At 43.0% G+C, this 22,908-nt stretch overlaps 1 protein-coding gene across 1 annotated transcript in view; it reads left to right on the forward strand.

Moving 5' to 3' along the window:
• Nucleotides 1-16,309, forward strand: part of LOC132834193 (uncharacterized) — a 94,035-nt gene extending 77,726 nt beyond the window's left edge. Inside the window, exons 19-20 of the mRNA XM_060852860.1 lie at nt 11,901-12,020; nt 16,211-16,309. Coding sequence (XP_060708843.1) covers nt 11,901-12,020; nt 16,211-16,309 — 219 coding nt within the window. The remainder of the gene's footprint in view (nt 1-11,900; nt 12,021-16,210) is intronic.
• Nucleotides 16,310-22,908: the final 6,599 nt, after the last annotated feature.

Consider the following 22,908-nt stretch of genomic DNA (forward strand, 5'->3'; position numbering starts at 1 on the left):
GCTTCCAGCGCTTCGAGGGAGAGAGAGGTTTTCTTTATTTGCAGTGCTGGGATGTCCAGTGACTGTCCTCAAGCTGGCACTTTCAAGAACACTTGTCTACACTAGCACATTAGCTGACTAATACACTGATACTAAAGTTCCAGGGATTTTTAACCCTTATTCTTGTGCTGTTCTGAGAGAGTAAAACACAAACATGTTTTTTGACTCATTCCAAAATCCGCTGGAGATGGATTTCTTGCTGTAATCAGGTTTTACCTTGCATCGCTCCCTCTTTAATTCTGTGTTTGAAGTTTCCCTGACACTCTACAGGCGTGATGTTCCATGGGTTCACACAGGGATTTTCAGCAATCAGTGAATTCCATTCTGTGGATTTGCAATCTCAGCCATTCATGATTTTTAAGTCTATTTCCTAAAGAAAAATAGTGTCTTGTATTATGAAGATGTGGCTATACTGTACCTTTAAGAGAGTTAAAAGCTAGCAGTGACAGCACCAAGTGTTCTCAATAAGATACAATGTAAACATGAGCTCTAGCTACTGGGGTAGCTAAGGTAGCTGGTTGCCTAGAAATGACAAAACAGGTTCAAATTAGGCCAATCAGTTTAAATTATACCTCGAAAAATACCAAATTCCAATCCAGTTTGAATTGATATATTGACAATCTTAAAAGCCAATGACACAATCTGATGGTTTGGGGGCATAATATTGGGGAAAATTGAACAGTTGAGAGGAGAACTGTCAAGCTACCAGCATGTAAGGATTGTCTGAAAAATAGCTCTCTTAAAGGTACCTTTATCAATCAGTAATCTTTGAAGAAAAATCTCCAAGAATAAGAAAAAAGCGCAGGGATACGGAGAAAGCTGAAAGCTGTCTGGTTTTGAGATAAGAAGTTTTGTTTTGTAAATCTTAATCGGGGATTTTATCAGACTAGTATTGAGGAAGGGGACGGTAAAAGTTAGGAGAGGAAGGAGTTGTAAATTGTTGTTAGTTAATTATTCTCTATTATATTTTAAGAAATGAAGTTGTTCGTTTTTACTTTAAATAGCTCTTGGCCTGTTGAATCTTCACAGATTACTGCACAGGATAAATCTTTTCTGTGTTGCTGTTTAAATTAAGCAGGAAGGTTTACCCCGTGTCGTAACACTTGATAAAAGTTCAAATGTAGGTAAGTAATTTATGATGAGCATCCGCTGTCATGACAAGGGATACATTGCTGTGGGGAGTCAGTTGGTTGCTTTTAATACAAGGAAACCAATCTGTACTACTGTAACAGACAATCAATTTTTCAATGTATAATTTCAGTTACATCACACTGTAAATTTTTGCTATACATTCTGTGTTAGGATTAAGCCCTCCACTATCACCTGATGAAGGAGCGTCGCTCCGAAAGCTTGTGTGCTTCCAATTAAACCTGTTAGACTATAACCTGGTGTTGTGTGATTTTTAAATCTGTACTACTGCTGTTCAACTCTCTCCCCCAGTTTACTTTGAACTCAGTGACCATCACCAGTGGAGCAAAACCAATTTGTGTTCTACTCAAAGGTGTTGCATATGGCTGAACTGTTGTTCTTCTGTAGCTGGCAGTCCCCTAGTGACCCAATCAATTGTCGGTCTGGTGATAGCTAGAAAATTCTATTCTTATTTGAGGGACTCTTGTTCCACTAGGAGGCAAAGAGTGCCTAAGGATGCTGAGGCATACATTAATATACAAACAGCTGACAAAGTGAAGACCAACTCATTCAATTCAGACTGGGCCTTGCATTTTGTATGACTCAATATCACGCTTCGACATAAGTGTGTGTGTGAAAGTGCATTAGGAAAACTGCAACAAGAGCAAACTTATTGCATCTCCCACAATGTTCCAAAGCACTTGGCATTCAATAAATAGACTGAATAATGTGGATTCCATTCTTATCCAGTTGGGATTACATGAGAAAAGGTGTATGTGCTTCTGGCAGATGTTTAGAGTTCAGTGCTGACCATGTGCCCAGCACCCAAACTTTGATCTCCTTTGGCCCAGGTCTTCAGCTTAGCCACATGCTCAAGTCTTCCTGGGACCTCTGACCCTGCTTTTGCTGGTGCAGCCTGCTCCAACTCCTAGCCGATATTTGCTCCAGTCCCCAATCTGCTGCTTCTTCCAAACTTCCAGCATCTCTATCCCTCCAACACTGCTCACTTACATGCTCCAAGCCACAGATTTTATTGCAGTGTGCTGTCAAAGTTAAAAGTCACACAAAACCAGGTGAAAATCCAACAGGTTTAATTGGAAGCACTAACTTTCGGAGCAACGCTCCTTCATCAGGTGGTGTGTAAGACAAACATTTTACGTACAGCAAGATTCCACAAGTGACAATAGAATGAACAATTAAGTCGAATTAGTTATGGAAAAGTGTTTGCCAGCACACCACAAGAACTCTCTCTTCTGCAAATGGCACATGGATTCCATAACAGGAAGATAAGACTTTTATTTAATAATCCATTCAAGGTCTGACACCATTAGCAAAATAACATTCTCTTAGACCTGCACAGAAGGTGAAGACCAAGACTATGTGTGTATGGGTGAGGGCATTGGCATCAATCCACAACATGATGACTTAGACAAATATTTACACCATATCAGGTTGTAGGTTTGCTTGCTGAGCTGGTAGATTTGTTATCAGACTGTTTGTCACCATGCTAGGTAATATAATCAGTGAGTCTCCAATGAAAGGCTGGTGTTCTGTCCCACTTGCTATTTATCTGTCTTGGTCTATTGTGGTGGGTGATACCATTTCTGGTTCTTTTTCTGAGGGGTTGGTAAATAGGGTCCAAATCGATATGTTTGTTAATGGGTTCCGTTTTGAATGTCAGGCCTCTAGAAATTGTCGTGTGTGTCTTTCCTCAGCCTGTCCCAGGATGGATGTATTGTCCCAGTCCAATTGGTGTCCATCTTTGTCTGTGTCTATGGATAATAGTTGGTCATGTCTTTTGCTGGCTAGTTTACGCCAGACTATGAAGATGAGGAGTGCAGATAACCAAGGGAAGGCACCAGTTGATCCTAAAGCTGCAAATACTGGAGTCCTCTGCGAAGGGTTCAAGTGATTTGGAAAATTTAAATTGTCTTTCAGCTTTCAAAACAATGCAAGGTGCACATGGAAGAAGCAGGCTTGTGAAATATTCATGTTACCAGAAGAGGAGCTGGTCAGGTCCACACAGTATCGACTCGCTCTGCCTCAGCTGCAGGAAGTAAAGAATGTAGCTATTGTGGTGTTGTTGGGGTTCATCTGTGGAACCTCAAATGCTCAGCACACAGGTCCAAGTGTAGTTTACAACTTACTATAAACATTTTACAGAGTGTCGATCTCTTCAGGCTAACAGTTGCCGTTTGATGCTCCCAGCTACTCCTGCCTACTCAGTCTTCAAATCTATTCCAAATTAATCTCATGATCTGTCAATAAAGTAGTTTGGAGGCTGTGGGGAAGCTCAATTCTAGACATGTGCAATTTATTTAAAAACATAAAACCTCTCTAGTGAAGAACCAACAAAATAGATAGCTATTCTTGATAGTTATTTATGGAGATGTGTTGGTTAAGGTACAGCACTGTGCAGTATGCTAATGTGATTATTAAAAATAAAAGTAACATGCTACTTGAAGACAACAATCTGCCTAGCAGGGCTGAAATTACTCTACACATTCTTCTGTCTCCTAATTTAGTAATGAAATTTGAGAGATTAATTACATTGAATAATAGTCAATAAAATTGGATGAATATACCAAGCCTTCATTACATTTCACACAACACCAGGTTATAGTCCAACAGGTTTATCTGGAAGCACTAGCTTTTGGAGCACTGCTCCTTCATCAGGTGGTTGTGATTTATAAGATCGTAGGACACAGAATTTCTAGCAAAAAATTATAGTGTCATACAGTGATATATTGAACAAACCTGAGTTGCAGGTTTTGATTCATTCATATGTAAATCCCAGAACTTCTTTTAAATTACCTTCTCGAGAAAACTTAAGGTTTTATAACAAAAGGTGAGATCTCAGCTCAAAAATGCAATAAAGGTGTGAGGTCAGAGTCTGTCTGTGTCCCAATCTTGAGTCAGACTGGTTATAATTCCAAAGTGGAATGTACAAAATATTACATGTCTGTATATTACTGTCTGCATTGACTGCCTGCAGATTGTGCATTTTTTAAGCAAAATAGAATGTATCTGCAAATACAAATTCACCCCATAGACTTATTTGTGTGTATGTATGCATGAGAGAGAGAGAGAGCGCGAGAGAGAGAGAGAGAGCGAGAGAGAGAGAGCGCGCGAGAGAGAGAGAGCGAGAGAGAGAGTGTGTGTGTGTGTGGCATGGGTGTATGTGACTGTGTGCATGTGAGTGTGAGTGTATGTGTCAGTGTGTGTGAAAACTTGGTAAAGTATTTGTGTGTGTGTGGGTGTGACAGAGTATAAGCCTGTGAGAGCGCGTGTGTGTGGGTGAGAGTGTGGGGCCGCGTGTGTGTATGAGAGAGAGCGTGTGTATGAGAGACGGTCTGCATGACTGTGTGAGTACGGAAGAGTGTGTGTGTGTGTGAGTGTGTGTGTGTGTGTGTGTGTGTGTGTGTGTGTGTGTGTGTGTGTGTGTGAGTGTGTATAGTGCAATGGGGTCACCTGTAATGTGACACGAACCCAAGGTCCCGGTTGATGCCATCCCCGTGGGTACTGAACTTGGCAATGAACCTATGCTTGGCCATTTTGCGTTGTTGCCTGGCCCGAAGTCTGTCTTGGAGGATGGTCACCCGACAATCCAAGGCCGAATATCCCTGACTGCGGAAGTGTTCCCCAACTGGGAGGGATCACTCTTGTCTGCTGATTGTCATAGTATCTGCTTGTCATGGTATCATTGCCTGCAGCGAATGAGATAGTTAATGTTGGCTGAGTCACATGAGAACCTGCCGCGTAATGTGTAATGGTGGTATCCGTGTCAACACTCTGACACGTCATGCTGTGGTTGCCCTGTCAGGGTTGTATGGTGTTGTGGTTGATGTCCTGAAGGCTGGGCAGTTTGCTGCAAACAATGGTCTGTTTAAGGTTGGGTGGTTGTTTAAAGGTGAGAAGTGGAGGCGTAGGGAAGACAAGGTGGTCATCCTCATCAATAATGTGTTGCAGGCTGCAAAGAACATGGCATAGTTTCTCCGGTCCCAGGAAGTACTGGACAATGAAGCGTACCCTATTGGTTGCAGCCAGTGTCCATCTCCTGCGGAGGTCATTACGGTCTCTCACTGTGGCACGCCAGAACTGGTGATCGATGAGTTGAGCATCGTAGCCCGTACCTACGAGGGCATCCTTGAGCACCTTCAGGTGTCCGTCATGTTCCTCCTCATCTGAACAGATCCTGTGTATGCACAGGGCTTGTCTGTAGGGAATGACTGTTTTAATATGTATCGGGTGAAGCTGGAGAAATGTAGCATCATGAGGTGCTGAGGTGCCCATCCTTAATGGAGATGCATGTCTCCAATGAGACAGATACTAGAGAGGAGTCCATGGTAAGTCTGATGGTGAGATGAAACTCGTTGATATCATGTGTAGTTGTTTCAGTGACTCCTCACCATGGGTCCAGAGGAAGAAAATGTCGTCAATGTACCTGGTGTATAGCGTTGGTTGGACATCCTGTGCAGAAAAGAAGTCTTGTATAAACCTGTGCATGAAAATGTTGGCATGTTGGGGTGCAAATTTGGTCCCCAAGGCTGTTCCATATGTCTGGATGAAGAACTAGTTGTCAGAGATAAAAACGTTGTGGTCGTGAATGAAGTGGATGAGTTGTAGGATGGTGCTTGCAGATTGGCAGTTGTTGGTATTGAGTACTGAGGCTGTTGCAGTGATGCTGTTATTGTGGGTGATGCTGGTGTAGAGTGCTGACATGTCCATTGTGACGAGGAATGTTCCTGATTCGACTAGTCCCATAGGTGCTGAGTTTCTGTAAAAAATCTGTTTTGTCACGGCAGAAACTGGGGTCCCTTGTACAATGGGTTTCAAGATGCCTTTGATATGCATGCACACACACATAATTCCATGGGGTGAGTTTGTATTTGCAGAATTATATTTGCAGATACATTCTATTTTGCTCAAAAATGCACAATCTGCAGGCAGTCAATGCAGACAGTCAATAACTGTAATATTTTGTAAATTCCACTGTGGAAATAGAACCAGTCTGAATGAAGGTTGGGATATATACAGACTCTGGCCTCACACTTTTAATGCATTGTCTGATCTGAGATCTCACTTTTGTCATAAAACCTTAAGCTTTCTTGAGAAGGTGTCTTAAAAGAAGTTCTGGGATTTACATATTAATGAACCAAAACCAGCAACCCATTCTAAAAGATTAAAGACTTAACAATTCAGGTTTATTCAATCTATCACTGTAATCTTTTATTATAAATTCTGTGTCTTATGATTTTATACTCCACAACCACCTGATGAAGGAGCACTGCTCCAAAAGCTAGTGCTTCCAAATAAACCTGTTGGACTATAACCTGATGTTGTGTGATTCCTAACTTTGTCCACCCCAGTCCAACACCGGCTTCTTCACCTCATGACTTCAGTACATTTGCGAGTGCTCATTAACACGAAGATAAGGATTGGTCATTTGAAACTACCCCTTGAAAATTGACAAGACCGAGGCACTTAGATAAAACTAAGAACAGACGTAGCCTGGTGATTACATCTAATGGGAATAATTAATGCAAAGTAGATATTTTTGCTTAGATAATTGAGCATCTAGTTTGCCTGTAATTCTTTTATACTGATAGTTCAAATGTAATTTTTTAAAGAAACATTAGACAGTGACTTATAAATAACAACAGTGAATTAAAGATCCAAAATAGAGAAAGCAACCCTAAACAGAAAGCAGATGTCGAATTGTGAAGCACATGTACATGCTTCTAGATAATTGTTGTTTGATTCAAGAGCACGAGAGATCACATGGGCATGTGGACAAGACAATGTGTAAGGAGAGCTAGCCCAACATTCAACATAGCAGAGAAAGCCTTGTCTTCATTTTGGTGACTGGAGTTTTAGTAAAGGACTTTAATTGTTTCTATGGATACTACTAGGCTGCATTCCTACTACTGGCATGGAAAATGGGCACACAAGGTGGGCTAGAAGACAATATCCCTTCCACATCTGCCCTGTCAAGTCTCCTTAGCAGCTTACCTTTTACTTTCCACTCATTCGTGGGCTGTGAGTTTCACTGGCTGGGCCAGCCTTTATTGCCCCTCTCTAGTGGCAGTTGAAGGTGGTGGTGAGCTGTCTTCTTGAACAACTATAGTTGGTGCAGTTGCATCAAAAAACATAGTCAGGAAGGAAGTTCTAAAGTTTTGACCCAGTGACAGTGAAGGAACATTGATATAGTTCCAAGTCAGGATGTGGAATGGCTTGGAGGGGAACTTGTAGGTGTCATGTCCTCATGTGTCTGCTGTCTTTGTGCTTCTAGATGGTAGTGATCATTGCTATGAAAGGTGTTGTCTAAGGAGCCTCGGAGAAATTTTGCAGTGCCTTTAATAAGGTGCAGTGTGGGAAGTTGCTAAATAATGTAAGAGTCCATGGTGTTAGGGACAAGGGATAAAAGGGTCTTTTTCAGAATCGCAGCTGGTGACTAGTGGAGTTTTGCAGAGTTGAGTATTGGGACCACAACTGTTCTCATTATACACCAATGATCTAGATGAAGGAACTGGGTAAGTTGTTGCTAAGTTTGCTGATAACACAAAGATAGGGTGGAGGGACATGTCATGTTGCAGAAGAGGTGAGGCAGCAGAAGGACTTGGACAGACGAGGAGATTTTCCAGATCTTTTTCAATTCACTTCAGCCATCCAATCTCTTTGTAGCTTCCTTATCTTCTCTTCACAACTTATTTTCCCACCTATCCAAGTCTCATCAGCAAATTTAATAACTGTAACATCAATTCCTTTATCTGGGCCATTTATATAAAATGCTCACACGTGTTTCACAAAGGGGTGCTTCATGCAAAGGGAAATGTGGTAACCAATTGGCACAGAGCAAGATCACAAAGAACAGAAATAAAAAACTGACTAATTAATCTGGTTGATGGATAAATCTTGGTCAGGACATGAGCTGAGCTCTCCTGCTATATTCTGAATGCCATCACATCTTTTATATCCACCTAGGATAAAAGGCCAGTCTCTCCCATTTAATCCAAATTCCAACAGTGTAGCACTCTCTCAGTACCTCTCATGAATGGCAACTGACAGTGTGCCTTCTAGTCCTGAAGCAGGACTTAACCCATAGCCTTCTGACCCAGACACAGTGCGACCGACAGATCTCGGGCTGGAACCTTTTTTTAGATTAGATTAGATTACCTACAGTGTGGAAACAGGCCCTTCGGCCCAACAAGTCCACACCGACCCTCCAAAGAGTACCCTATTTGCCTCTGACTGATGAACCTAACACTGTGGGCAATTTAGAATGGCCAATTCACCTGTCCTGCACATCTTTGGACTGTGGAAGGAACCGCATGCAGACATGGGGAGAATGTGCAAACTCCACACAGACAGTTGCCCGAGGCTGGAATCAAACCTGGGTCCCTGGTGCTGTGAGGCAGCAGTGCTAACCACTGTGCACCGTGCCGCCCCTAGAGGAGACAAGACAGCCAAATTTCTTATTGGAAAAGCTTAGGTATACAAGCTGAGCATGTCGTGACCACATTCTTCTGTGTTAACACAGAATAATGGAATGTGGCCGTGGGTCTTTGCAGACTGGCTTCACCAATGCCCCCATCTAACTGGTTATTGAACTAAAAATGATTTACTTCTCCCCTTAATGTGAAACACCTGGAGTCTCTGCTCAGTGACTCTCCATGTTACCACAGACAGCTTCACACATACACCATCTAGGAAATCTCAGGCACAACCCGAAGCTGTACGATTGCAACATTAGCTGTCCCATGGTATCACTCTCTTTAAAAGTGCCCTTTGATTTGGGTGTGAGGATAGAAATCAGATTTGACAGCACTACAAGTTGAGAATGGTGGCAGCATCAGATTATATTGCCTAACTCGTGCTGTGCTCAAATTAGGAACATGCAGAGAACTTGGTTCAGTCTGTCCCTAAGCGCTGACTGTCCTATCAGCTCTTTCCTGGCACTTGAGGGAGATTTCTTCTGTGAGCTGTGTGTAATGAAATCATAAACCCATTGTTTATAGGCACCGAAGAAACCTTGCCCCTGAACATACTGCACCTTCCACAACCCCTACAGATAAAAAAACATTAAAAGCAATCCGGCAAAAATGAAAGTTTAAAGAGATGGATATGTGCTGGATGCAATTATACTGAGATGTGCCTTGCAGATATGCTTTCACTCACTAAATCAGAACCTCACACCAGTTTGGCTGCAGTCATACTCCACGTTTTACAGCACAGTGAAGCTGAAATCATGTAACTACGCCGGGACGCTCCAGCTGCTAGCTAATGAGATCTTAACAAGCACCAAGAAACCTGGAAGAAAATTGGAGATTAAAATTTTCTCACCAAATTAACATCACATAAATATTTACAGCCAGATCTAAATGTGTATTAATAATTAGTGAAAACATTTCAAATTAATGACAGCAAGCAGAGTAGAGTTTAAGATAAATGCTCTTAGGAATGGAAAACAAAACCTTTTTGCACAAGTGAGATCATTAGTGAGGGGAGAGGGAGGATTCACAGGGGGCTGCAGAAGGCTTTGATTCAGAGCCTGATGTGAGGGTCACTGAGCTCTGGATAAGGGTCAATGAACACAGCTATCATTGCTGATTGGCTGTATTCTGATGACACTCTTGAGCACTGCTGTAGAAAGACCAAAAGGAGTTAAAATGATCCAGAGAAATGGAGAGAACAATTCCACAGACAGCTCCCATTTACAGCTGCCTGGTATTCTATTACAGAAAAGGAGCAGAGGGAGAAAAAGAGACAGGAGTTAGGGAAAAGAAAGCTCCAAACAAAGCCTTGAATAATATAGCAACAATGAAAGGGACTCTTTCAATGTCTTGCTTTTATTCATCACTGGAGAATGCAGCAACACAAAGCAAGTAGTCTGAACCGTTAGGTTTTTTGGAAAAAAACCTTTGCCCATTAAAGTCCTCTCATCGACAGTTTCTTAGATCCTAATCTAGACAGTGTGCAGTTAACCCTCCTTGCCTCACTGTGTGTGAGGAGTTCAACTCACTCTTGTTTCAGAACTCAGCAAGTTGTGTTGAACTTACAGCTGACATCACACACCAGCGCCCAAAGTACTGTTAATGTTGTACTGTGATGAGCTCACTGTGAATATCAAACTCAGTTCCACAACTGGCACCCCTGTGGGGTACCAGTCCAATGGAAGGGACAGCCTTCGAAGCCACATATAATTATTTCTGTGATTTAACCATATCAGTATCAACCTGTCTGTTCACCCTTTGAGATGTCAGTTAACATATCTCCTAATTGCCCAATGTAGTACACTACTTTTCATCACATATATTAAATGATTTGGATGTGAGCATAAGAGGCATAGATAGTAAATTTGTAGATGACACCAAACTTGGAGGTATAGGGACAGCGAATAAAGTTATCTCAGATTACAATGAAATCTTGATCAGAAGAGCCAATGGGCTGAGAAGTGGCAGATGGAGTTTAATTTAGATAAATGTGAGGTGCTGCATTTTGGGAAAGCAAATCTTAGCAGAACTTATACACTTAATGGTAAGGTCTTCGGGAGTGTTGCTGAACCTTGGAGTGCAGATTCATAGCTCCTTGAAAGTGGAGTCACAGGTCAGAGTATTGAGTACAGGAGTTGGGAGGTCATGTTGTAGCTGTACAGGACATTGGTTAGGCCACTGTTGAAATATTGCATGCAATTCTGGTCTCCTTCCTATTGGAAGGATTTTGTGAAACCTGAAAGGGTTCAGAAAAGATTTACAAGGATGTTGCCAGGGTTGGAGGATTTGAGCTATAGGCAGAGGTTGAATAGGCTCGGGCTGTTTTCCCTGGAGCGTCGGAGGCTGAGGAGTGACTTTATAGAGGTTTACAAATCAGAAGGGGCACAAATAGGATAAATAGACAAAGTCTTTTCCTTGGAGTGGGGGAGTCGAGAACTAGAGGGCATAGGTTTAGAGTGACAGGGGAAAAATATAAAAGGGACCTAACGGGCAACATTTTCACGCAGAGGGTGGTACATGTATGGAATCAGCTGCCAGAGGAAGTTGTGGAGGCTAGTACAATTGCAACATTTAAAAAGCATCTGGATGAGTATATGAATAGAAGGGGTTTGGAAGGATATGGGCCAGGTGCTGGCAGGTGGGACTAGATTGGGTTGGGATATCTGGTTGGCATGGACGAGTTGGACTGAAGGGTTTGTTTCCGTGCTGTATATCTCTATGACTCTATAGTATGGAACTTGACAGACGGAAAACTCTGAAAACTAAATGAACTGATCTCAGTATTTTGTTTCCAAGGGAGACGGCATAAGTATAGGACACAACAGCTGACCTTACCAGGCTTGGATTTGCACATTGTGGTAATCTATTGGTAATTGCTTGTGTAAGCTGTTTTCTCAGTTGGACTAGCCAGTTGACCACCTCAACTTGTGCACAAGGCCTGGTTGCTTGAAAGAGATATCTGGAAGGTATTGGCAACCCATCAAGATGTACCCCAACCAGGTTAGGTGGGACAAAGTGGAGATAAGATTGAACGGAATGAAGATGAATGAACCTCCACATCTAGTATGGAGACAATGTATTTGTCTAGCACTTTGACTAATTACTTCGCAGATTGCAGTGGCTGTCTTTCCAGGTAGTAGCTTAGATATAAAGTTTATTTTTGAGAAATTTAATTGCTGAATTGACAATACATTGTACAGTCAGAATTTGCTCATCATTAATGTGTGTTATTTTTCACAGGAACGAGAAGCCAGACTTCAGACAGAGATAGACAAGCTGTACAAGGAGCTGAAAGAGCAAAAGCAACTCCTTAAACAGAATTCTGATGTAATGCAGCAGCTACAGCAGCAGTTGCTGAAGGTGACAACTCTTAACCCAAGTCATCTGGATTGGGAAGGGTGGGGGAGGAGATATATTGCATACTGAAGAGGTCCATGTCCAAATGGGCTTGGACAATCTCCAAGCTTGGGCTGTAAAGTGGCAAAGAACATTTGCACCACAGTAATGGTAGGCAATAACTATGTCCAATATGAGACAGTAACCGTCACCCTTTGACATGCAGTCGCATTACCATCAGCGAGTTCCCCATTATCAACACTCTGGGGATTACCATTGACCAGAAACTGAATCAGGGTAGCCATATAAATACAGTGGCTACAAGAGTTGATCAGAGGCTGGGAATCCTGATTTTTCTAAAGCCTGTCTACCATCCACAAAGCACAAGTCAGGAGTGCGATGGAATACTCCCCACTTGCCTGGTTGGGTGCAGCTCCAACAACAGTCAAACAGTTTGACACCATCCAGGATAAATCAGCCCACTTCATTCCGACCACATCCACAAATATCCACTCCCTCCACCACCGACGCTCAGTAGCAGCAGGAATTCATCAAAGATCCTTAGACAGCGCTTTCCAAACCAACGACCATTTCCATCTCGAAGGAGATCAGCAGCAGGTAATGTGAACACCACGACCTGGAAGTTCCCCGCCAAGTTCCACTCATCATCCTGATGTGGAAATGTATCATTGATTCTTCACTGTTACTGGGTCAAAATCCTGGAATTCCCTCACTAAAGGCATTGTAGCTCTACCTACAGCTCATGGACTGCAGCAATTCCAAGAAGTCAGCTCACCATCACCTTTTCCAGGGCAATAAGGTATAGACAATAAATGTTGGCTCAGCCAGCAATGCCCACATCCCACAAGCGATTAAAAAAACATAATCACCTGCATCCTTAAGAAATCATTGCGACTTAATTATGTTCAATCAAATAGTCAACTTTTCCAAAATCCATCCATCAGCAACAGTAATGTCAATCTGGTGTAGCGTGATTGACTGAGATTGTTGCTCATGAGGCTTTTGTCTGCATTAATAGCTGAATCACTCACACATCACCACCAGGGACGGCCAGATTACTTGCATTATTTTCTGGGCAGCTGCAGTTTACAGCACAGGATCAGCTACGTGAATCAGTGGCCAGCAGGCAACGACTGATAACCATCAGGCATCACCAACTTTTGGCCAACATTTGGGGAACAACAAACTTACTTATTCGGCCAATAAAGCCAACATACTGCAGATGCTGGAAATTTGATACAAAGACAGAGAATGTTAGAGAAACTCTGGCAGTATCTGTGGAGAGTTAATGTTTTGAGTCTGGTTTCAACACCTTTCAGTTCTGAAGAAGTCATACCAGACTCAAAGCATTTATTCTGTTTCTCTCTCCAGATCTGCTGAGTTTCTCCAGTATTCTCGGTGTTTGTTCATTTGTTCGGCCATTGGCCCTTTGAGAAGAGTAAGAAGGAAAGGGCAAACATAACAGAGCCACTTTGGATGCATTTTCCTTTTCATCTGATTTTCTCTTGCTCCTTCCATAAAGGCACGAAGCCCCTGGAATCTGCTCAGGTGCTCCAAGTGATAAAGTGATATTTAATAAAGTGATATTCCGAGGGCATTTAATAATCCCTTATGAGCAGTGTACTGTGTGCTGGCTGGCCATTTGGCCATACAAAGCACATTGGGCATGAATTAAACTTTCAAATTCCTTACTAAAAGCGTCAGTGACTGGTACAAGATGAGAATATCTACTGCAGTGTGAATATTTGCAGAATGGATTATGGCTTAGTTTTTCATTTTTAATGCATCCATCTTCACAAAGCCACATCTAATCAGTATGGAATGACATGACCACTTCAGTAATTATACTATTGGTCTCTGTATTTATTTGTGAGGTGGTTTACCAGATTAGATCTCCTTTGCTGTTTGAAAGGAGTTTGTACCGGCATCTGCTGTCATTTAATGGCCTGCCTCCTAACTACAGCCTGTGTTCAGTCCACCCTTTGATTTTCGCATTCCAGGACAAGACAAAAGCAGAAAAGTCCAACATCATGTAACAAAAAAAGGTTTCCTTTCATGATGCGTTTGTTTTTGTTCTCTGTCCGCAGCAGGTTGTATAAGGACAGCAGACTTTGAAATAGCATTGATTAGAGATGAAGGGTGTTAGGACTGAGTGAGATTGGAGCACATCTGCTAACTGCCAGTGATATCACCCTTCAGTACCTCCCTGGTCAATGGCCCTAAAGCCTTTTTTTTTGGTGAATGCATAAATAATCTCCTGTTTAACACATCTGCAACTGGTTTGAATGAAAATGTTTTCAGGAACAAAAGTTTCAGGCAAAAGACCATGAATTGTTGAATAAATGTTGTTTAATCAGCTGGAATCCTCTACCTCATTTTGCATTCTGCAGACTTTAAATATCATTAAATGGCATTGCAGTCTGGACTTATTGTCCAGGTGTGGTTTAACTACTTAGAGTTTTGTTTTTGTACAATGATTGTACGGTATCAAAAGTGTCATTTCCACATGGGAAGCTGAGTTTGTAATATACTTGTATGGGTGATCAGATAATGATGTCTATACAAATTCAGCACTACTTTTTCTCTTAAAAAAAGAGAGAAGGCTGAGAACTGAGGTCCTCAAAATTATCAAGGATTTTTGTTTTGGTAAACGTAGAAAAAAATGTTTCCACATGTGGGGACATTTAAAACAATAAAAAGTTCAATAAGTAACTACGGTTAAGATATCTATATTCAGGAACATTGAGAACACGAAACCTACTGTTACATGCAGCAGTTGCAGCAAAATGGCATTGGTACAGTTAAAAAGGACATAGATAAGTCCATGAGAGCAGAAAATATAGGAGGTACTGATGGGCTGGGGTAAAATAAAGTGAATGGAATTTCATGCATATTATGAATCTTCGATCTGTTGGGATATATGACCTACGCTGCAATTGTTTGTAATGATAGCAGCAATAACTTGCCTTTACACAGTGCCAATGCCCCAAATCTCCCCACGCAAGATTACAAAAGGAGCAGGAGCAAGCTCGTTTCAGCTTATCAAGTCGGCTTCATTGCTCGATAAGATCACGACTGCACTCAACTCCAATTCCCTGCCTGTCCTCATAACTTTGCCCTCCTTTACCCACTAAAATCCGTCTCACCAAGCCTTGAGTGTATTCAGTGGAAGAGAGACTACTGAGGCTAGTGAGGGAATGAAAGTCAGAGGGGTCAGCAAGGATGGAAGAGAAAGATTGTAGGGGTGAACGAGAGGGATATAAAGACTGTGGGTGGCAGCAAGGTAGGGAAACAGAGACAGACTGCTGGAGTCAGAGAGAGGCGAGATAGTGATTGTGGGGCTGAGCAAGGGAGAGGCTTCAGGGGTCAGTGAGAGTGAGAGAGGGAGAGAGAGACTGTTGGGCTCAGCAAGGGAGAGTGAGGCTATATTGGAGAGAGATTGCAACTGTACATATGGATTGGTGTTCAGTTCCCATGTTGTTAGATTTTAGCACAACATGAATGCAAAAAAGACGGGAGTGAACCCAGTAGGTACAGGGAGTTCTCCCAACCATTATAAGTGACAACGTAGTTAAATGAGGGGAATATGTTGATGTACTGGCAACACAATAGAAAGAAATGCTTTAGGGATTTTGTCAGCTTGAAGGGTTGCCATTAAATATATTTGAACTTTGGGTTACATTGTTTCAATAGTATGGTTATATATATATATATATAGAGTTGGTTATTTTTATCTTCAGTAGTGCCAGATTGTTTCTTCAAATGCTGCTGAAATAATACAAAACAAATACATTTAAAAAATAAAGTCTCCACACTATGAGAAAAGGGTGGCTTCACTATCCTGTCAAAGTTAGTTGCTTTGCTCTCTTGTAGGGTCTGTTTCTTATTTTAGTTATATCACATCTCTGAGAACTGGATGGAGTGTGTTTGTAACATATCAGACACAGGCAGAGTGTTAACAGGGAGTCGAAAGCCATGCAGAGATTTGACCTCGTAATCTGTACCTGGTTTTCTGTTAAGACACTATTCTGTTACATCTTAGAGTTAAGGATTGTGTAACGTTTTGTGGTTCTCTCGCACCCCACCCCCAACCTTTAGCGTCCAAAATGCCGGATCCTGCTGTTATTTTATTTGTGTTAAACACTAATGAGCCTTCCATTAATTTTCTCTCTCTCTGTTTTTCTCTCCTGAAGGTGCAGTCTCAGCAATTCCGGGACAGTGCCCAAGCAAACCCTGAGCAAGGGAACAAACCCAATACAAAACCAGAAAGTCGAATCTGCATGATGATGTGAAGCGAGGCTTGGAATAGGATGTGTTCCAGCCAGACGGCGTTGGCCGGGGGGACAGTTCTCAAACAGGAGCCGAGCTGGTAACAGGACTTTACTGCACAGTGTGCCGTGTGAGCGGCTGGGATCTGAAACAAACACACACCAAAAAAGTTTCTGACCTTGTTGCCATGGTGACCGTGCTTTCAAGGGACTCTCTCCGCAAATGGATAAGATGAAAAGGACCTATTTGACTTCTAGCCCCATTCTCTCTCCCACCCTTCCCCTGTGCCCCCTCCTTATCTCTTTGAAGTGGCCGTGAAGCCCACCCGGGAGAGACAGGGCGGCAGCTGCTCTTTCGGATGGAGCATTCCCTGTGTTAAAGCACCTGAAACGACTCAGTCAAGGGTTGAAGTTCAAATGAAACTCAAGTAGCTCTCGGTCAAAATACCTTGAGGTATTCAGGGCGTTTCCGTGATTTCCTGATTTGAGTTGCTGTTCCCTTGAGGTTGACAGAAAGGATAGTAGTGGAGGTTAATATAGTGAACAGGATAAACCTTTCTCACTTAGCTCCACTTGTTTAATAGAGTTAATGTTGGTCGTGTTATTAATATCGAAGCACCATGCAGCAGGGCAAAATTACTTTTGTGAAACTCACAAATTTATAAAGTTTAATGTACAAATCACAACCAAATCTAAGATAGGAAACAGGGCCTTCACAATAGACTGCTTACAATTGATGGAGATTGATAATTATGAAATGTGTAATCATATCCAGTAACAGATGGAGACCAATAACTATGGCATGTATGTAATGTCATGGTATGTGTATAATGTTGTGCTAAAACTGACAGTGTAATAATTGAGATGTATATAAAAGTGTAAAGCTGTAAACTGACAGTATATTAAAGAATATAAAATCAGGATAGGTAAATAGACAAAGTCTTTTCTCTGGGTTGGGGAATCCAAAACTAGAGGGCATAGATTTAGAGTGAGAGGGGAGAAATTTAAAAGGACTTAAGGGACAACCTTCCAGGCTGAGGGTGGTGTGTGTATGGACAGAGCTGCTGGAGGAATTGGTGGAGGCTGGAACATTGGCAACATTAAAGAATCTGGATGGGTATATAAATAGGAAGGCTTTAGAGGGATATAGGCCAGGTGCTGGCAAAAGGGACTGGATTAATTTAGGATATCTGGTTGGCATGGACAAATTGGACCGAAGGGTCTCTTTCTGTACTGTACATCGCTGTGACTCTATACCACTAGCCATTTGGATACAGAACTGGCTGAAAGGTAGAAGAGAGAGTGTGGTGGTGGAGGTCTGCTTTTCAGACTGGAGGCCTGTGACCAGTGGAGTGCCACAAGGATTGGTGGTGGGTCCACTGCTTTTCATCATTGACATAAATGATTTGGATGTGAACACACGAGGTATAGTTTGCAGATGACACCAAAATTGAGGTGTAGTGGACAGTGATGAAGGTTACCTCAGAGTACAATGGGATCTTGATCAGGTGGGCCAACGGGCTGAGGAGTGGCAGATGTTGATTAATTTAGATAAATGTGAAGTGCTGCATTTTGGGAAGCAAATCTTAGCAGGACTTATACACTTAATGGTAAGGTCCTAGGGAGTGTTGCTGAACATAGAGACCTTGGAATGTGGATTCATAGTTCCTTGAAAGTAGAGTCGCAGGCGGATAGGATAGTGAAGAAGGCGTTTAGTATGCTTTTGTTTATTGCTCAGAGTATTGAGTACAGGAATTGGGAGGTCATGTTACGGCTGTTCAGGATATTGGTTAGGCCACTTTTGTAATATTGCATGCAATTCTGGTCTTCCTATCAGAAGGATGTTGTGAAACTTAAAAGGGTTCAGGAAAGATTTACAAGGGTGTTGCCAGGGCTGGAGGATTTGAGCTATAGAGAGAGGTTGAACAGGCTGGGGCTGTTTTCCCTGGAATGACGGCAACTGAGGGTAACATTATGGAGATTTACAAAATCATGAGGGGCATGGATAGGGTAGATAGACAAAGTCTTTTCCTTGGGGAGGGAAAGTTCAGGACAAGAGGGCATAGGTTTAGGGTGAGAGGGGAAAGAAATAAAAGGGACCTAAGGGGCAACTTTTTCACACAGAGGGTGGTGTTTGTATGGAATGAGCTGCCAGAGTAAGTGGTGAAGGCTGGTACAATTACAACATTTAAAAGGCATCTGGATGGGTATATGAATAGGAAGGGTTTAGAGGGATATGGACCAAGTGTTGGCAAATGCAACTAGATGAGTTTAGTATAATCTGGTTGGCATGGACAAGTTGGACCAAATGGTCTGTTTCCATGCTGTCCATCTCTGTGACTCTATGTCTAGTGTGACAAAATGGTAGTGTTCCTAACTTTGAGCTAGGATGCTGGATAAGTTCCACCTGCTCCAGAGGTGTGTATTAACATTTTTGTAACAGGTTGATTTGAAAATATATGAAGCTGACAAGATTAAAATTTACTCCTTCCTAATACAGTGTTGATTTCTTGCCAAAATTTTAATTCATTACAATGTTGCAAAATTGGACAGTGATTGGAAAGGTTTCCCAAATATTTTTTCTTATCTTTATTGTTTTTCATCGATTTCTTCAAAGATTATCAGGGAGGTGATGGTCTGATATATTATTGCTGGACTATGAATTCAAAGAGGTGGAAGTGAGTACTGTAGATGTTGGAGGTTAGAGTCAAGAGTGTTGCAGTTGGAGGGGTGGTGTTAGAAGGAGGGAGGTGCGGAACATGGATGAGATGCGCTGGAGGGCATCATCAACCACACGGGAGGTAAATTGCAGACTTTAAAGAACCCGGTGGGTTCTGTGCTGGAACTGGTCCTCCTGATCCGCCCTCGAACCCCACCCCTCCAACCGCAACAGACAGAACCCCCCATTCATCACCTTCCATCCCACCAACCTCCGTATACATTGCATCATCCTCCGCCATTTGTGCCACCTACAAACAGACCCCACCAACATGGATATATTTCTCTTCCCGCTCCATCCGTTTTCTGTAAAAACCGTTCCCTCTGTGACTCCCTTGTCAGGTCCATGCGCCCCCACAAACCACCCTCCCCTCCCTGCAGCTTCCCCTGCCACCGCAGTAGTTGCAAAATCTGCACTCACACCTCCTCCCTCACCTCCATCCAAGGCCCCAAAGTAGCCTTCCATATCCATCAAAGTTTCATCTGTACTTCCACACGTCACTTATTGTATCTGTTGCTCCCGACGCGGTCTCCTCTACACTGGGGAGACAGGATGCCTATTCGCAAAGCACTTCAGAGAACATCTCTAGGTCACCCGCACCAATCAACCCCACTGCCCCTTGGCCGAACACTTCAACTCCCCCTTCCACTCTGTCGGGGACATGCAGGTCTTGCGCCCCTCCATTACCACCCGACGCCTGGAGGAAGAACACCTCATCTTCCGCCTCGGGACCCTCCAACCCCATAGCATCAATGCGGACTTCAGCATTTTCCCCATTCCCCTCTCCCCACATTACCTCAGTTTCAACCTGCCAGCTCAGCACCATCCTCATGACCTGTCCCACCTGCCAATCTCCCTTCCCACCTATCTGCTCCACCCTCCTCTCCGATCTATCACCTTTACCCCCACCTCCATCCTCCTACTGCACTCTCAGCTACCTTCCCCCCCCCGCCCCACCTCCACCCCCCTCCCATTTATCTCTCCACCCCTTCGGCTCCCAGCCTCAATCCTGATGAAGGACTTTTGCCTGAAATGTTAATTTTTCTGCTTCTCTGAAGCTGCATGACCTGCTGTGCTTTTCCAGCACCACATTCTTGACTATTAGTCCAGAGACCCAGGACTGCGGCACAAAGTGGAATTTGAATTCGATAGAAGTCTGGAATATAAGTGTCTAATGATGGCCATGAATCCATTGTCAGTTGTTGGGGGAGAAAAAACAGCTGGTTCACTCATGTCCATTAGGGATGGGAAAGTGCCATCCTGACCCACTCTGGCTGACACCTGACTCCAGACCCACAACAATGTGGTTGAATCTCAACCACCCTCTGGGTCGTTAGAGACAGACAATGAATGCTGGCCCATCCAGTGGTACCATCATCTGTGATTGAATAAAATAAATTTCTTCAAACTGCTAGCAGTTTTTTTTTACTGAGAGCACAGTGTTGTTAGTCCATTACCCTGTAAGGATTGATTCCTTTGTGATCTCTGTGAGTGCTTCAATCTTTCTGCAGTGCAATTGGACAATGGCTAAAAATCAATGCACTTCGGAATTGAGACACACTCATTATTTGTTTAGCAGTGCTCAGGAGGGAGAGAAAGCAGGACCTATTTCTGTCTGTAAATACGATCAAGTGATGGTCAGCCTCGCTGGCGAGAAATGAATGTGCGTAAATATTGGGTGAGGATTTCAGAACATGAAAAAAACCGAGACGAGAAAGGTCTATTTGGGTCTTTGAAGCTCAGTCTTTTATTACCATGACGTTCCCCTTTTAACCTGTGGCTGTGTTTGAAAATCACTCTGGTTTTAACTCTCAACACCCTGCCTGGCAGATTATTGCAAATGTTTGAATAAAGAGGTTCTCCCCAAATCCTATTGGAAATGTACTTTCCATTATTTAATGTCCTCTGGTCCTATTTTCCTTGACATTCCCTGATATCAGTAATTGTGGACTGGGTTTTACCTGTAGAGTAAAAAGTGAGGTCTGCAGATGCTGGAGATCAGAGCTGAAAATGTGTTGCTGGTTAAAGCACAGCAGGTCAGGCAGCATCCAAGGAACAGGAAATTCGATGTTTCAGGCCAGAGCCCTTCTTCATGAAGGGCTCTGGCCTGAAACGTCAAATTTCCTGTTCCTTGGATGCTGCCTGACCTGCTGTGCTTTAACCAGCAACACATTTTCAGGACTGGGTTTTACCTGCATTGTTTAACATGGTACAACTTTCAGTTAAACCTGTTTTTAACTATCTTCCTTCTTTCCTGGAGAGCTTTTGCTGATCTAATCTTTTGAAACAGCTTATCATTTGGATTGGTTGTTTTAGTCTTACATTCATTGCAAAGGATATACATCTATTTTTGTGCTGTGAACAACAGTCCTCCAACTGGAATCTGCTTGCTAAATTGAAGCCATATAGTGCAACTTTTGTGGAATTGCATCAACTATCCTGTTCTGCATTAGCTCCTGACCCAAACAGGCCTCCATTTTAAAATTCTAATCCTCGTTTCTAAATTTGTCAATCCTGACCATTTAAGTATTGCTGGTTTTGTTCATTCCCACATTGGGAGCTGTTCCACCAGCAGGATGGGCCCTAAACTCAGGAACTCCTTTCTGTAATGGTGCTATGGTACAGTTGGTTAAAGTGCCTGCTTTGTAAACAGGAAATGCTGGGTTCAAATCCCTGCAGTACCTCTACCTTATGTGAAAGGGCAGCAATGCCAAGAACTTAGTGTTGATTCTAGCCTTGGATGACTATCTGTGTGCAGTTTGCATATTCTCTCTATGTGGGTTCCTTCTGGGTGCTCTGGTTTCCTCCCACAGTCTAAAGATGTATAGGTTAGGTGGATTAGCCATGGGAAATGCAGGGTGATAGGATATGGGAAGGGTGCCCTTTGAAGAGTTGATATGGAATTGATGGACTGAATGGCCTGCTTCTGCACTAAGGATTCTATGAAACATCTCAAAATCTACTTTTTTTTACCTTGGCCAGGTCTCGGTCACCTTACCCGACATGCATTGGTGTTTGATAGCAGTGTGTGTGGTGAAGCACTATGGATGGTTCACGATATTGAAGACCTATATAAATGCAATTGTTAGATACAGATGGATGGATTTGACAAGTTGGGGGGGGGGGGGGGGGAGGGGAGAAAGGTTGGTTTGTGGATTATCCCCCACTAAAACATCTGTTGGTTTCGCACCAACTAGAAGCCAGGTGCCTTACACTGACGCAGAATTAACTACATCATGGTGGACTCCCAAGCCTTCCCCAGTTCAATGACAGGACATCCTGCTCCAGCGAGCTTTGGGCCAATCTGATGGCTAGTGCCTCTGTAGCCCCACCAATGCCAGGAGAGAGCAGTGGCCAATGCTTGGACTGCAAGGACTCCCCAGACAGGTGCGAGGTGGTCTCCTAGACTTGAATACATTTGCTGGTGGTATGTCTAGGAGACACATCAAGGGGGATGGGGGGTGGGAAGAGGTTGGGAAACAAAGTGGGAGGTACATCTTGGGGCAGGAATGCATAGGACTACTACCTCCCTCAAAAACAGGTGCCTCTTCGCTTCTTCCTGTCTGGGTGGTGAAAGTAGCCTACTCTTGGAGATTGTAAAATTACAGCAGAGATGGATTGGGGCCCTTCTAGCCCAGTTAAATGTTCATAGAGTCATACAGCATGGAAACAGACCCTTCAGTTCAACCTGTCCATGCTGAACATAATCCCAACCTAAACTAGTTCCACCTGCCTGCTCCTGATTCATATCCCTGCAAAGCTTTCCTATTCACATACTTATCCAAATGTCTTTTAAATGTTGTACCCACATCCACAACATCCTCAGGAAGTTGATTCCACATGCAAACCACCCTCTGTCAGCCCACTAGTCTTGAAATCCCCCTTCCTAGGGAAAAGACAAGAC

This window comes from Hemiscyllium ocellatum, chromosome 39 (genome assembly GCF_020745735.1).
Source record: "Hemiscyllium ocellatum isolate sHemOce1 chromosome 39, sHemOce1.pat.X.cur, whole genome shotgun sequence".
Classification (NCBI taxonomy): Eukaryota; Metazoa; Chordata; class Chondrichthyes; order Orectolobiformes; family Hemiscylliidae; genus Hemiscyllium; species Hemiscyllium ocellatum.